At 40.3% G+C, this 13,594-nt stretch overlaps 1 protein-coding gene across 4 annotated transcripts in view; it reads right to left on the bottom strand.

Annotated features, from left to right (window-relative positions):
* Positions 1-13,594, bottom strand: part of kdm1a (lysine (K)-specific demethylase 1a) — a 62,970-nt gene that overhangs the window by 28,398 nt on the left and 20,978 nt on the right. For all 4 annotated transcript variants that reach the window (XM_068011656.1, XM_068011657.1, XM_068011654.1 and 1 more), the window contains exons 9-13: positions 11,204-11,298; positions 5,800-5,817; positions 3,857-3,999; positions 3,263-3,353; positions 4-138 (exon numbers count right to left, since the gene is read on the bottom strand). In XM_068011656.1, the coding sequence (XP_067867757.1) occupies positions 4-138; positions 3,263-3,353; positions 3,857-3,999; positions 5,800-5,817; positions 11,204-11,298 (482 nt within the window). The remainder of the gene's footprint in view (positions 1-3; positions 139-3,262; positions 3,354-3,856; positions 4,000-5,799; positions 5,818-11,203; positions 11,299-13,594) is intronic.

Raw genomic sequence — 13,594 nt, 5'->3', positions numbered from 1 at the left:
CACCTTGCACAATGCAGTCAGGTCTCTCAATTTACTTTTCACCAAAAATTCTGCGGTGATGTCACGAGGTGGCTTCACCTCAGAGGCTTCTTTATACTGCTGATGTAGCTCTTTTATTTTTTCTTTCAGCAATACCATCTGAAACAATAAAAAGGATAATATATGAAAGACTGAACAGCATAAGATAATCCTCTGTAAAAATCCTTTCAAATGCCATTGTCATTGGAAACTACAATTCCTAATAACATTCTGCTCACTTTATTCGCCACACAGGGGTGGGAGAGTGGCGCAGTGGTTAGCACCGCAGCCTCACAGCTCCAGCGACCCGGGTTCAATTCTGGGTACTGCCTGTGTGGAATTTGCAAGTTCTCCCCGTGTCTGTGTGGGTTTCTTCCGGGTGCTCTGGTTTCCTCCCACATGCCAAAAGACTTGCAGGTTGATAGGTAGATTGGCCAATATAAATTGTCCCTAGTATAGGTAGGTGGTAGGGAAATATAGGGACAGGTGGGGATGCGGTAGGAATATGGAATTAGTGTAGAATTAGTATAAATGGGTGGTTGATGGTTGGCACAGACTCGGTGGGCCGAAGGGCCTGTTTCAGTGCTGTATCTCTAACTAACAAAACAGAATTATGCATTTCATAACATTGCAAAAACTAAAACAAGCATATTAAATTGCTTTTCACACAGTAATTGTGTTAAAGATCCTGGAGCAGAGCAGCTTTAACCCAGGTTCATGCAAGCTTGGACAGCAATAAAAAAAAAACTACAAATTGCAAAACTCCAAAGCAGAAGCAGAAAATATATCAGCACCTGTAAAAAAAAAAAGACGGGTTAACATATCTCATGTAGACCCTTACCCCAGAACTAATTCTGAAAAAGGGACTGCAGTTGAAGGGTTAACCTTTTCTCTTTACAGACGTTGATAGGATCTGCTGTGGATTCCTGTAATTTTTTTTATTTGTATTTCATATATGCCTGAAAATAAGGTTTACAACGATGTTGATATAAAGTCAATCAACTTTAACAAGGATATATTGCTCTTCAAATATTAATTTAGCCAAACAGCTGCAGTGACTGCTCTACTGCTCAGATGTTTTACTGAAATTTTAAACCAAAGTGTAAGTAAATACTATGCCAAGTGTTATTGTCCTCTGCAGTTGAAAAATAATCAAAGAACAGTCCCCAGTATTACAGAACATGCAACAGATTTTATGAACAATATATATTCATACTTGTTCCATTTCCCTACAGACTACATTTCACAAACAATTTGGCCCAGTCTCTAATACAAATACAAAATAGAGGATCAAGCATTTACACAGTGCAGTAGTTCAAAACCAGATCAGGGTTGCAAAACTAATGACCGTCAGCAGCACCGTCATCGGGTAGAAGACGGTACTGCAGCCCAACTTAAATTTAATAACCACACATCAAGGGATCTGCAAAGACCATGATTGATCTCCCTTGTAAATGAGAGTGTTTCTATAATATTTAAATTTCCACATTTAGCACAGAGCACTTCGGCACTGAAGATGCACATTTGAAGAAATATTACAATTATTGATCCTATTTCATCAAGAGATTACAGATCGGAAGTGGGGGAGGAATTTTGATCAGGGTCAAGCAACACAGCAAGTGCCTGCTGTGCTTCAGTTGGTAGGACTCTCACCTTAGTCCAAAGGTTGAGTGTTCAAGTCACATTACAGAGACTTGAGCACATAATCTATGCTGACATGCCAGTGCAGTATTGAAATGCTATACTGTTGAAGGTTCCATTTTTTGGATGAGACATTAAACAAACGCCCCATCTTCTCTCTCAGATGGACAAAAAGATCCCGTGGCACTATTTCGAAGAAGAGCAGTGGAGTACCCCCCGCTATCCTGGCCAATATTTATCCCTCAACCAACATCACTAAAAACAGATGATCTTGTAGTTAGGTCGTTACTGTTTGTGGGGTCTTGCTGAGATTCCTACAGAACAACAGTAACTACACTTCCAAAGTACTTAATTGAGTTCTGATGAAAGGTCACAGACCTGAAAAGTGAACTCTGCTTCTCTCTCCATTGATGCTGCCAGACCTGCTGAGTATTTCCAGCGCTTACTGTTTTTATTACTTAATTGACTGTGAAGTATTTTGGGACAATGTGAGGCAGTGAAACGTGCTATATAAATGCAAGTCTTTTTTTCTGCGGTTTAAGTTTAACAAGAAAACTCCTTAAATCTTCAAATTAATTTCTCAACATATTCGATGCAACCCAAAGAGGACAAAAATGTTCTGTTTAAGGTCACAACACTAACAACTGAACACATACAACCTTCATTCATCTTCCACATTCCAGTAAACATATCCAAGTAAGCAAAAAGGCAAAGAAAAATCTGTTTAACACAATTTTAATCTCAGTCTACTACTTAATTGACTTTTCCTTTCTGCACCATGCAAGGGCACTAAAAGTTCCCTCCCAGGAGAAACAAACTACTCACCAACAGATCCTGTTCAAAAGGAACTACAGAGTGCAGTTGATTGGATTTTGGTTATGTGCAGAGTGTTTTCATTTGAAGATCTAATAATTAGTCAAACATTCTTCTTACATTATCCTTCATGTAAGACCGTTCAAAACAGCTCCACTGAAAAATCAAATCTTCTTTTGCAGAAAGATGCAAAGCAATGCACCAAGGCTCCTTAGACAGCACCTTCCAAACCCGCGACCTCTACCAACAAGAAGGACAAGGGCAGCAAATACATGGGAACACCACCATCTGCAAGTTCCCCTCCAAGTCACACACCATCCTGACTTGGAACTATATCGCCATTCCTTCACTGTCGCTGGGTCAAAATCCTGGAACTCCCTTCCTAACAGCACTGTGGGTGTACCTACCCCAAATGGACTGCAGCGGTTCAAGAAGGCAGCTCACCACCACCTTCTCAAGGGCAATTAGGGATGGGCAATAAATGCTGGCCTGGCCAGCGACGCCCACATCCCATGAATGAATGAATTAAAAAAAAGTGTTTGAGCGACGTGTCAGGATGTGTAAAAGTAGTATGAGGTAGTGCTACATTCTAATCTGAAGCAGGCATGAAACATCTTCGAACCTCAGACAAATCAAAAAATACAGGAGAAGGATACAACCACTCACTGTTTAACAAGTACTGTTAACTTTCTTAAAGATGGGATTTAGTGGGCAAATGTCAAAGTTAAGACAATTTATTTTCTTTATTCCTAGCTTCTAGATAATGACCATCAAAACAAGTTCAAATTACCTTATTAAGCAACTCTTTCAGATCCTCTTGTGTTTTCACGATTTTCTTCCAGTGTTCAATCTGTTCATCCTTCACATGTTTCTCTTGCAGTCTAACAAGGTTTCAAATTATTAACAAAATCAATACTTTGGGCTTATTCCTCGTTACATTATATTTATATTGTTAATTATTACAACAGTGATAATGCTTTAACATTACTTTATTGGCTATAAAGCACTTTGGGACATTGAGATCATGAAAGATGCTATATAAATGCATGTCTTTCTTTAATATTCATTATGTTAATCTCACTGCATCATCTGCTGTACAATTATTGAAAAGAAAAAATACTTGGGGTGAAAGACAGGGTTCTAAAAACTTGACATTTTTAAATACATCCTTTTCTTGGACCAAAAGCAAGCCAGCAAAATAAGACACACATTACAAATGAGAAAATCGCTTATTGAAGCAACTGACTCTGCCAACTAATTGGTCAACTGTATTTTCAAGTAATCACAAGAGGCGATCATGGAATTTGTTATTTGGGCTTACTGCATGACTTTACATGGTAATGCATGCAAGAGTGTGAAATCTGTTAAAGGACCAAATACTCACTGTATGACAACTTCTAATGCCTGCCCTAATGATACAGGTTTGTTATTCAGATAGTTAAAGTCCAATTGATGACTCAGGTAAGATGTGGCCTCCAGCAAACGATTGAATTCCTGCTCTACCATCTCATCTTTTTCTTTGGGAACCTGAAACACAGGAAGGAAAATTGTTGTTACCTAAAAAGCAGAGCCAGGATCATTTACTTTTGCAAGAATGCACCACAGCCAAATTAGTAATATCAACATCTCTAATCAGTTTAGGGTTTAGCAGCACTTTGTGCTTATGGAGTTACACACCCAAAAAAAGGCTACAAATCTAATGTCTTTTAGGAGAGATCTGAGCTTTCAGAACTAATGCCTCCCCAAACAAAGAGTTGTCTCATTTTGAAGCTGCTCATGCCTTGAGAAAATCCCCACAGGCATCGGTGCATGGTGATCAAGAAGTGCTGTAGGTAAAACAATAAGTACAGTACCCACCAACGTGCCTTCTAATTTTTTTTTGGAGTGCATAGCCCCTTTTAATTTTTTTTTTGCTTGGCCAAGCACACATGGTAACTTAAAGCGACCGACTTGTGTGTGGCCTGTGCAGGGACTTTCGTGTTGCTGCACAGCCGCGGGTTTAGAGGGAACACTGGTCCCCACTGCTTATAATGGGCGCACTGGTGTCAACACGTTTTGCCCCTATACATATTGGGCACTGTATGAGACATTTTTATCAAACTCAAGGGAAGAGTGATTTTCACTATGAACTTGCCACATGTGGAAACTGAACTGTCAACCATGCGGGAGTGTCAAAGCTGGGATCCACAAGCTAGCGCAAACATTTGGAAGGCAGGATTCACGAATGTGTTAAATTTGCCATCATTCTATTATTGTCTGGGGCGGAGAAATGAAACTTTGGCTGTTATTTAGGTTTTGCTTCGGGTTTGGCGTCAATGGCAAATGATTAGCACACACCCTAGCGCACGAAACAGCTAGGGCTTTTGCCTCCACTACCCTAACCTAGAACGTATGTGATCAGTTTGTCGTGAGGCGTATGTTAGACACTAAAACCTTAATATAAAAGCAAAACCAATGCCAAGTGGAAGGACAACAATCGTCACCACAACCCAAGACAAACCAGTAGGCCTCAACTTGAGGTTCACGTTCTTCTAAGCATTCAGATTGGAAGATTAGGAATGTTAGCACTACTAATTAATCTGCATAATTTATCCAATGTATTTTTGTAAAGAATAAAATCCAGAATTCTAAATGGGATAAAAAGGCCACAAATACAGAATATTAATATTCATCAATATACTGCAGCTATGTCCCAATGAACTGAATTCAAACCAATGAACTTTGTATAATAAGCATGTCTCCCTATCTTATGGCTGCACATATCCTAATATAAATTCTTATGTTCACATTTGTAATGACATCTGTCTTTATAAACTAGTCAAGCAACAATTACATCCTCCCATCAGTTGTGACAACGTAGTTCCTCAGCCATGCCTCTCCTAGCTTCTTAGCAGTGCTGTCGAGAAACATCTATGTTCCCACTGATTCTACTTTTGACTGTCAAATTGCCATAAGTTTTTCTATTTAACTAAATATAAACTCAAAGCAGTAAATAAAAAATAAAGACAGAATGTATGGGTTTAAAATTACATCCATAACCCTAAGTAAGTTATACCCCGCTTTACCTCAAGACTACACCTGGCCTTCACTCAAGTGCTATGCCATTGGAGATGAACAGGTATTAACTATACAGTTATAGCAATCATATGAGGTTGATGCAGCTCTGACGATGTGTTATACTATTAAACTATATCTGCACTTATTTACAATTATCCACGATTCTAACATCTTCCTAACAAACGAACAGATCTTTCTTTTCCCCAATTACTTCCTGCTTGCTGTGCAATTTCATAACATATACCCATTAGTAAAAGTAAAAATACATACATTTGTGCATCTTTCTCCCTGCATTAGGATCAGATTCCAAACACCAGGAATGACATAGAAAAAAGGAGGAAAAGTTATTAGCGTCTTGACCCAGTCAGCACAATTTTGAAGTGTTCAACCTTTAAAGAAATATACTTGCACATATACATTGCCTTATCGTGTCCCTGAGGACGACTCAAAATGCTTCATGTACAATTAATTATTCAGAAGTGTAGTCACTGCTGTTATGTAGGTAAATGCAGTAGCCATTTTGCTTACAAAACAGTAGTGAAAATGAGTGAGCAGTTCATCTGTTTTTGGATATCTTGATTAAGGGAAATATGTTCAGCAGTGCATGGGGAGAACTCCCTGCTCTTCCTCGAATCATACTTAGGAATTATTAATGCTGACCTGTACATCTGAAAGAAAGCATCTCCTTCAATATTGCATTGAAATATCAGCCTGCATTACTTGCTTGGGTTCTGTACCCTGGGCTTCATCCCACAATCTTCTGATTCAGAGGCAAGAGTGGTCCCAAATGAGCCAAGCTCACAGTCCATTTAGAATGCAAAGAGTTCTCATTCTTTCAATGAGTATGTGCAATGCACTGCGTGCCAGGAAAAAAGCTCAGCACAAGATTAACATTGTTTACTTTGCATCCAGTAATATCAGTTTCCCCAAGTCAGATATTACAATAACTCTGAAGCAATCCACAGCTCTCCTATGTCCACTTCAACTGCACCATCAACAGAGCAATACCATCAAAAGGACATCTTCACTCACCAAAAGTATCGCCACAGTGACTCATCTGAGCAAATATTCTGGCAATGAGTCAATTAGAAGTAGTGTTGTATACTAAACATAACAAGTCAATGCTACTGAAATCCCAATAGTTATTAGTCTTTGGTCAATTCACTGTCCTGAACATAAAGGAAGACTTTGTGCACTACTGTATCGCAAGGTCCTGGATTCCTCCCTGAAATTCAGAACAAACTGAATGTAGAAATTCCAGAAGTAGTCATCAAGAGCCCTAATGACAACTAACTACCAACTGTATAATTATTCAATTTAAAAAGAACAGAAAGTTGCAAAGCTTTCAATATAGTGCATGCTAATGATATGTACTTGACGTTGAGGTTGTCAGGATAGAAAACCTAACATGGCTTCTGGCTGTCACATTAGCTAACCAGAAAAAAACCCTATGGTAAATATACATAACATATGCAATGTTTCAAGCCAAACTGAATCTTATTCCTTAGATTCTGTTAAGTCTAGGCAAATACAATCTCCCAGAAACACCCAAATTTTAGGTTTTTAACTCTCACCATTCAACACAAATAATAGTACAGCAATAGAATTAGCCAATTGTCAGAAGTAGCTTTACTACAATTCAGTTAACCTGATCTACAATAGCAAACACAATTTTAAATAAATTTATACTTTAATCTTGCTTGCTTTACTTCCTGAAAGTAAAATTAAAACATAAATAAAATAGGGGAAGGGAAGATTATTTAAAATAGCGTTTTCTATTGTAGGCTTACCTTAATCCTTTCCTGCAAAAAACTAAAATACTTCACCTACCAGCTGTCTTCTGCCACCTAGCTCCCACCTCCTTGTGGAGTTAGAAACAATTTTTAACATTGGACTTTGGTAACAAAATGTTTTATCAACCAGTCGAAAAGTAAAATTGACATTCACATCAAACACAATCAGGTCAATCTCATATGAAAACATTAAAAAAGGTCTGCCAATGGCAAACAAAGTAATTTACAGTCTGCTCGTGGATAGGTGAGTAAGCCCATTTGCACCTTGCTAAAGGGCAAATGATAGAAATTAAAGACTTCAGACAGGAAACGGTATATTTTTCTTTATAGTTTGAGAACACAAATATCCAAAAAGAAAACACTCAGAAGTAGCTACACAAGTGAGGCTTAAATTAAGTTCATGAATCTGCATAGTCACTGTTTTACTTTTATAACTGGTGATTTGGGGGCCATGTGAATGTCAGGCTAATGTTTGAGGATCGTGACCCGTACCATTGCCTGCCTCATATAGCGGGCAAACCATATGAACATCAATATGCCTGCTGTAAGCAGTGGAGACCATATACTCATTACAACAATATAAAGAGAGTCTCACTTACAGACAGGTTACACCTGGGCAGGACCGGGACTGATGTCCTAGGGGGAGTATTTGCTAGAGTGGCTGGAAGGTTTAACCTAAAATGGCAGGGGGATGGGAACCTTTGCAAGTATTCAGAGGAGGGGGATCAAAGACAAGAACAAAAGACTGTAAGGGGAATAAGAAAAGTGACTGGCAGAGAAATCAAGGGCCAGAATCAAACAGGGCCACAGTGAAAAATAGTGGGAAGGGGACAAGTAATGTTAAAAAGGCTTTGTGCCTTAACACATGGAGCATTCGCAATAAAGTGGATGAATTAATCGCGCAAATATATGTAAATGGGTATGATATAGTCGGGATTACAGAGACATGGCTGCAAGGTGACCAGGGATGGGAAATGAACATCCAGGGGTATTCAGTATTTAGGAAGGACAGACAAAAAGCAAAAGGCGGTGAAGTTGCATTGCAGGTTAAAGAGGAAATTAACGCAATAATGAGGAAAGATATTAGCTCTGACGATGTGGAATCTGTATGGGTAGAGCTGAGAAACACTTAGAGGCAAAAAACGTTAGTGGGGGTTGTGTATAGACCCCCAACCTGTAGTGGTGATGTTGGGAATGACATTAAACAGGAAATTAGAGATGCATGTGATAAAGGAACATCTATAAATATGGGTGACTTTAATCTGCATATACATTGGGCAAATCAAATTAGTCACAATACCGTACAGGAAGAATTCTTGCGGTGTATACGGGATGGTTTTCTGAACCAATTCGTTGAGGAACCAACTAGAGAACAGACCATCCTCGACTGGATATTGTGTAATGAGAGAAGAATAATTGACAATCTAGTTGTGCAAGATCTCTTGGGGATGAGTGACCATAATATGATAGAATTCTTCATCAAGATGGAGAGTGACATAGTTGATCCTGAGACAAGGGTCCTGAATCTTAGCAAAGGAAACTACGAAGGTATGAGGCGCGAGTTGGCTATGATGGATTGGGAAACGTTTCTTAAAGGGACGACGGTGGAAAGGCAATGGTAAACATTTAAAGAGCGCACAAATGAACTGCAACAATTGTTTATTCCTGTCTGGCGCAAAAGTAAAACAGGAAAGGTAGCCAAACCATGGCTTACAAGGGAAATTAGAGACAGCATTAGAAACAAGGAAGAGGCATATAAATTCGTCAGAAAAAACAACAGACCTGAGGATTGGGAGCTGTTTAGAATTCAGCAAAGGAGAACCAAAGGATTGATTAAGAAGGGGAAAATAGAGTACAAGAGCAAGCTTGCGGGGAACATAAAAACTGACTGTAAAAGTTTCTATAGGTATGTGAACAGAAAAAGATTAGTGAAAACAAATGTAGGTCCCTTACAGTCAGAAACAGGGGAATTTATTATGGGGAACAAAGAAATGGCTGACCAACTAAATGCGCACTTTGGTTCTGCCTTCACAAAGGAGGACACAAAGATCACACCAGAAATGTTGGGGAACACAAGGTTTAGTGAGAGAGAGGGGAACTGAAGGAAATCAGTGTTAGTAGAGAAATGGTGTTGGGGAAATTGATGGGATTGAAGGCCGATAAATCCCCAGGGCCTGATGGTATGCATCCCAGAGTACTTAAGGAAGTGGCCCCAGAAATAGTGGATGCATTGGTGGTCATCTTCCAAGATTCTATAGACTCTGGAACAGTTCCTACAGATTGGAGGGTAGCTAATGTAAACCCACTATTTAAAAAGGGAGGTAGAGAGAAAGCAGGGAATTATAGACCAGTCAGCCTGACGTCGGTAGTGGGGAAAATTCTGGAGTCCATTATCAAAGATGTTATAGCAGAGCACTTGGAGAACAGTGGTAGAATCGGACAGAGTCAGCATGGATTTACGAAAGGGAAATCAGGCTTGACAAATCTACTAGAATTCTTCGAGGATGTAACTAGTAGAGTTGATGAGGGAGAGCCAGTGGATGTGGTTTATTTGGACTTTCAGAACGCTTTCGACAAAGTCCCACATAAGAGATTAGCGTGTAAAATTAAAGCGCATAGGATTGGGGGTAGTGTATTGCGATGGATAGAAAATTGGTTGGCAGACAGGAAACAAAGAGTGGGGATAAATGGGTCTTTTTCTGAATGGCAGGCAGTGACTAGTGGGGTACCGCAGGGATCGGTGCTAGGACCCCAGCTATTCACAATATATATTAATGATTTAGATGAGGGAACTAAATGTAAAATCTCCAAATTTGCAGATGACACAAAACTGGGTGGGAGGGTGAGTTGTGAGAAGGATGCAGAGAGGCGTCAGGGTGATTTGGACAAGTTGAGTGAGTGGGCAAATGCATGGCAGTTGCAGTGTAATGTGGATAAATGTAAGGTTATCCACTTTGGTAGCAAAAACAGGAAGGAAGATTATTATCTGAACAACTATAAACAGAGAGAGGGAAATATGCAACGAGACCTGGGTGTTCTCGTACACCAGTCGCTGAAGGTTAGCGTGCAGGTCCAACAGGCGGTAAAAAAGGCAAATGGTATGTTGGCCTTCATAGCAAGAGGATTAGAGTACAGGAGCAGGGATGTTTTGCTGCAATTATACAGAGTGATGAGGCCACACCTGGAATATTGTGTGCAGTTTTGGTCTCCTTATCTGAGGAAGGATGTTCTTGCTATAGAGGGAGTGCAGCGAAAGTTTACCAGACTGATTCCTGGGATGGCGGGACTGATGTATGAGGAGACATTGAGTCAGTTAGGATCATAAAGAATGGCGGAGCAGGCTCGAAGGGCCGAATGGCCTACTCCTGCTCCTATTTTCTATGTTTCTATGAAATACAAAGGAACTCTTGGCTCAGACCAGAGTTAAAACTTGAATGCTGTTAAGTTACGACTTAACTTTGGAATTATTTGCAACCAAAGATAGTATGCTTACATAGGATTATTCTTCTCCATTCCCCTGCCCCCAACCCCCCCCCAAATAACACCTTCACTTTCATTAAGATGACAGGTTGGGACGCATCTCTAGCCTATCAACTTAATTCTTTACCCAGTCTCTAGGAAAAGCAAGAGTGTGGTGTGCAGTAACTAACAACCAACTTTCCGCTAGGGAAGCACTTGTCATTCATTCAAATTCTTCCCCAGTAACATGGCTGGAATTGGGAATCACTTGCCTAAAGAAACATTCTATCACCTCACGGAGCAGTATACATGACAACTTTAATACAAGGGTAAATTCATTATAGCTACATGTAGTAAACCAAGTCTAACTATTACACAATCTGTGTTGTATTTGTAATCATAACCCATTATTTTAAACTTACAGCCTGCCCATTTGCCTCATATAGGGGACACTTTTGTTTTATTTTGGCCAGCTCCATGTTCACTTGCTTGCTGACCACTGCCATTGGGTTCCCACCTGCAGAATAGGATGAATAGTTATAATAGGCTAGACTTCTGCTAGAATTTAACTACATTACAAAGAAACATGGAGAAAAATAGACTTTATAAAAACACTCTGAAACATGTTCAATATAAACTTGCACAAATATGTGGCTAAGAGTCCAAAAGAAAACTCCCTTCATATTACCAGTCAGGGTTCTCACTCCTGATTACAATCCAGTCACCTCTGCTGGAAAGTACACAGGTGGGGACATGGACATGAAAATAGATCAGAGTCTGGTTACGAGGCCCTTTATGGTCACATAAGCTACTAATGTTCAAATATGAAGACTGGTCACACGGAAAAGGTACTGGAAGGATCCATGGTACTCCAATAAGCCAACAAATTTTGTATTCACCATTTTTATAGGGTAGGGGAGGAGAGTAAGAGAAGAATGAAACTGTGAGAGATTCTCTTTGGTCAGATTCCATATGGGGCACTGCATCCAGTTGTGGGCACCGTGCCTCAGGAAGAATATATTGGTCATGGAAGGAGTACAGCACAGATTTACCAGAAAATACTGAAGCCTAAAGGGTTAAATTTGGAGGACAGGTTGCATAAATTTGGCTTTTATTCTCAAATTTAGAATGTTGAGGGGTGATTTAATCAAGATCTTTAAAATGATAAAGATGACTTGATACAGAGAAACTATTTTCTGTGATGGGGGGGGTGAAGTCAGGAAGCACTCAATCCCCCCGCCCCCCCCCACCCAACCCACAGAAAGTGTCATGGAAATGTGGAATTCTCTCCCCAAAAAACTATAGATGCTGGGTCAATTTAAATTTAAGACTGATATAGAAATGTGTTAAGTCAAGGTATCAAGGGATATGGAGCAAAGGCATGTAAAGAAGGGGAGTAGAGACAGCCCTGGTAATTATAGACCTGTGAGCCTTACTTCGGTTGTGGGTAAAATGTTGGAAAAGGTTATAAGAGACAGGATTTATAATCATCTTGAAAAGAATAAGTTCATTAGCGATAGTCAGCACGGTTTTGTGAAGGGTAGGTCGTGCCTCACAAACCTTATTGAGTTTTTCGAGAAGGTGACCAAACAGGTGGATGAGGTGTATATGGATTTCAGTAAGGCGTTTGATAAGGTTCCCCACGGTAGGCTATTGCAGAAAATACGGAAGTATGGGGTTGAAGGTGATTTAGAGCTTTGGATCAGAAATTAGCTAGCTGAAAGAAGACAGAGGGTGGTGGTTGATGGCAAATGTTCATCCTGGAGTTTAGTTACTAGTGGTGTACCGCAAGGATCTGTTTTGGGGCCACTGCTGTTTGTCATTTTTATAAATGACCTGGAAGAGGGTGTAGAAGGGTGGGTTAGTAAATTTGCGGATGACACTAAGGTCGGTGGAGTTGTGGATAGTGCCGAAGGATGTTGTAGGGTACAGAGGGACATAGATAGGCTGCAGAGCTGGGCTGAGAGATGGCAAATGGAGCTTAATGCGGAAAAGTGTGAGGTGATTCACTTTGGAAGGAGTAACAGGAATGCAGAGTACTGAGCTAATGGGAAGATTCTTGGTAGTGTAGATGAACAGAGAGATCTTGGTGTCCAGGTACATAAATCCCTGAAAGTTGCTACCCAGGTTAATAGGGCTGTTAAGAAGGCATATGGTGTGTTAGCTTTTATTAGTAGGGGGATCGAGTTTCGGAGCCACGAGGTCATGCTGCAGCTGTACAAAACTCTGGTGAGACCGCACCTGGAGTATTGCGTGCAGTTCTGGTCACCGCATTATAGGAAGGATGTGGAAGCTTTGGAAAGGGTGCAGAGGAGATTTACTAGGATGTTGCCTGGTATGGAGGGAAGGTCTTACGAGGAAAGGCTGAGGGACTTGAGGTTGTTTTCGTTGGAGAGAAGGAGGAGGAGAGGTGACTTAATAGAGACATATAAGATAATCAGAGGGTTAGATAGGGTGGATAGTGAGAGTCTTTTTCCTCGGATGGTGATGGCAAACACGAGGGGACATAGCTTTAAGTTGAGGGGTGATAGATATAGGACAGATGTCAGAGGTAGTTTCTTTACTCAGAGAGTAGTAGGGGCGTGGAACACCCTGCCTGCAGCAGTAGTAGACTCGCCAACTTTAAGGGCATTTAAGTGGTCATTGGATAGACATATGGATGAAAATGGAATAGTGTAGGTCAGATGGTTTCACAGGTCGGCGCAACATCGAGGGCCGAAGGGCCTGTACTGCGCTGTAATGTTCTAAAAACAATAGAGTTGAGGTACAGATCAGTCATGATCTCAGAGTTTGATGGTGCAGGCTCAAGGGTC

Source organism: Heterodontus francisci, chromosome 31 (assembly GCF_036365525.1).
Source record: "Heterodontus francisci isolate sHetFra1 chromosome 31, sHetFra1.hap1, whole genome shotgun sequence".
NCBI classification, from domain to species: Eukaryota; Metazoa; Chordata; class Chondrichthyes; order Heterodontiformes; family Heterodontidae; genus Heterodontus; species Heterodontus francisci.
This window is presented reverse-complemented; position numbering and strand designations above follow the sequence as displayed.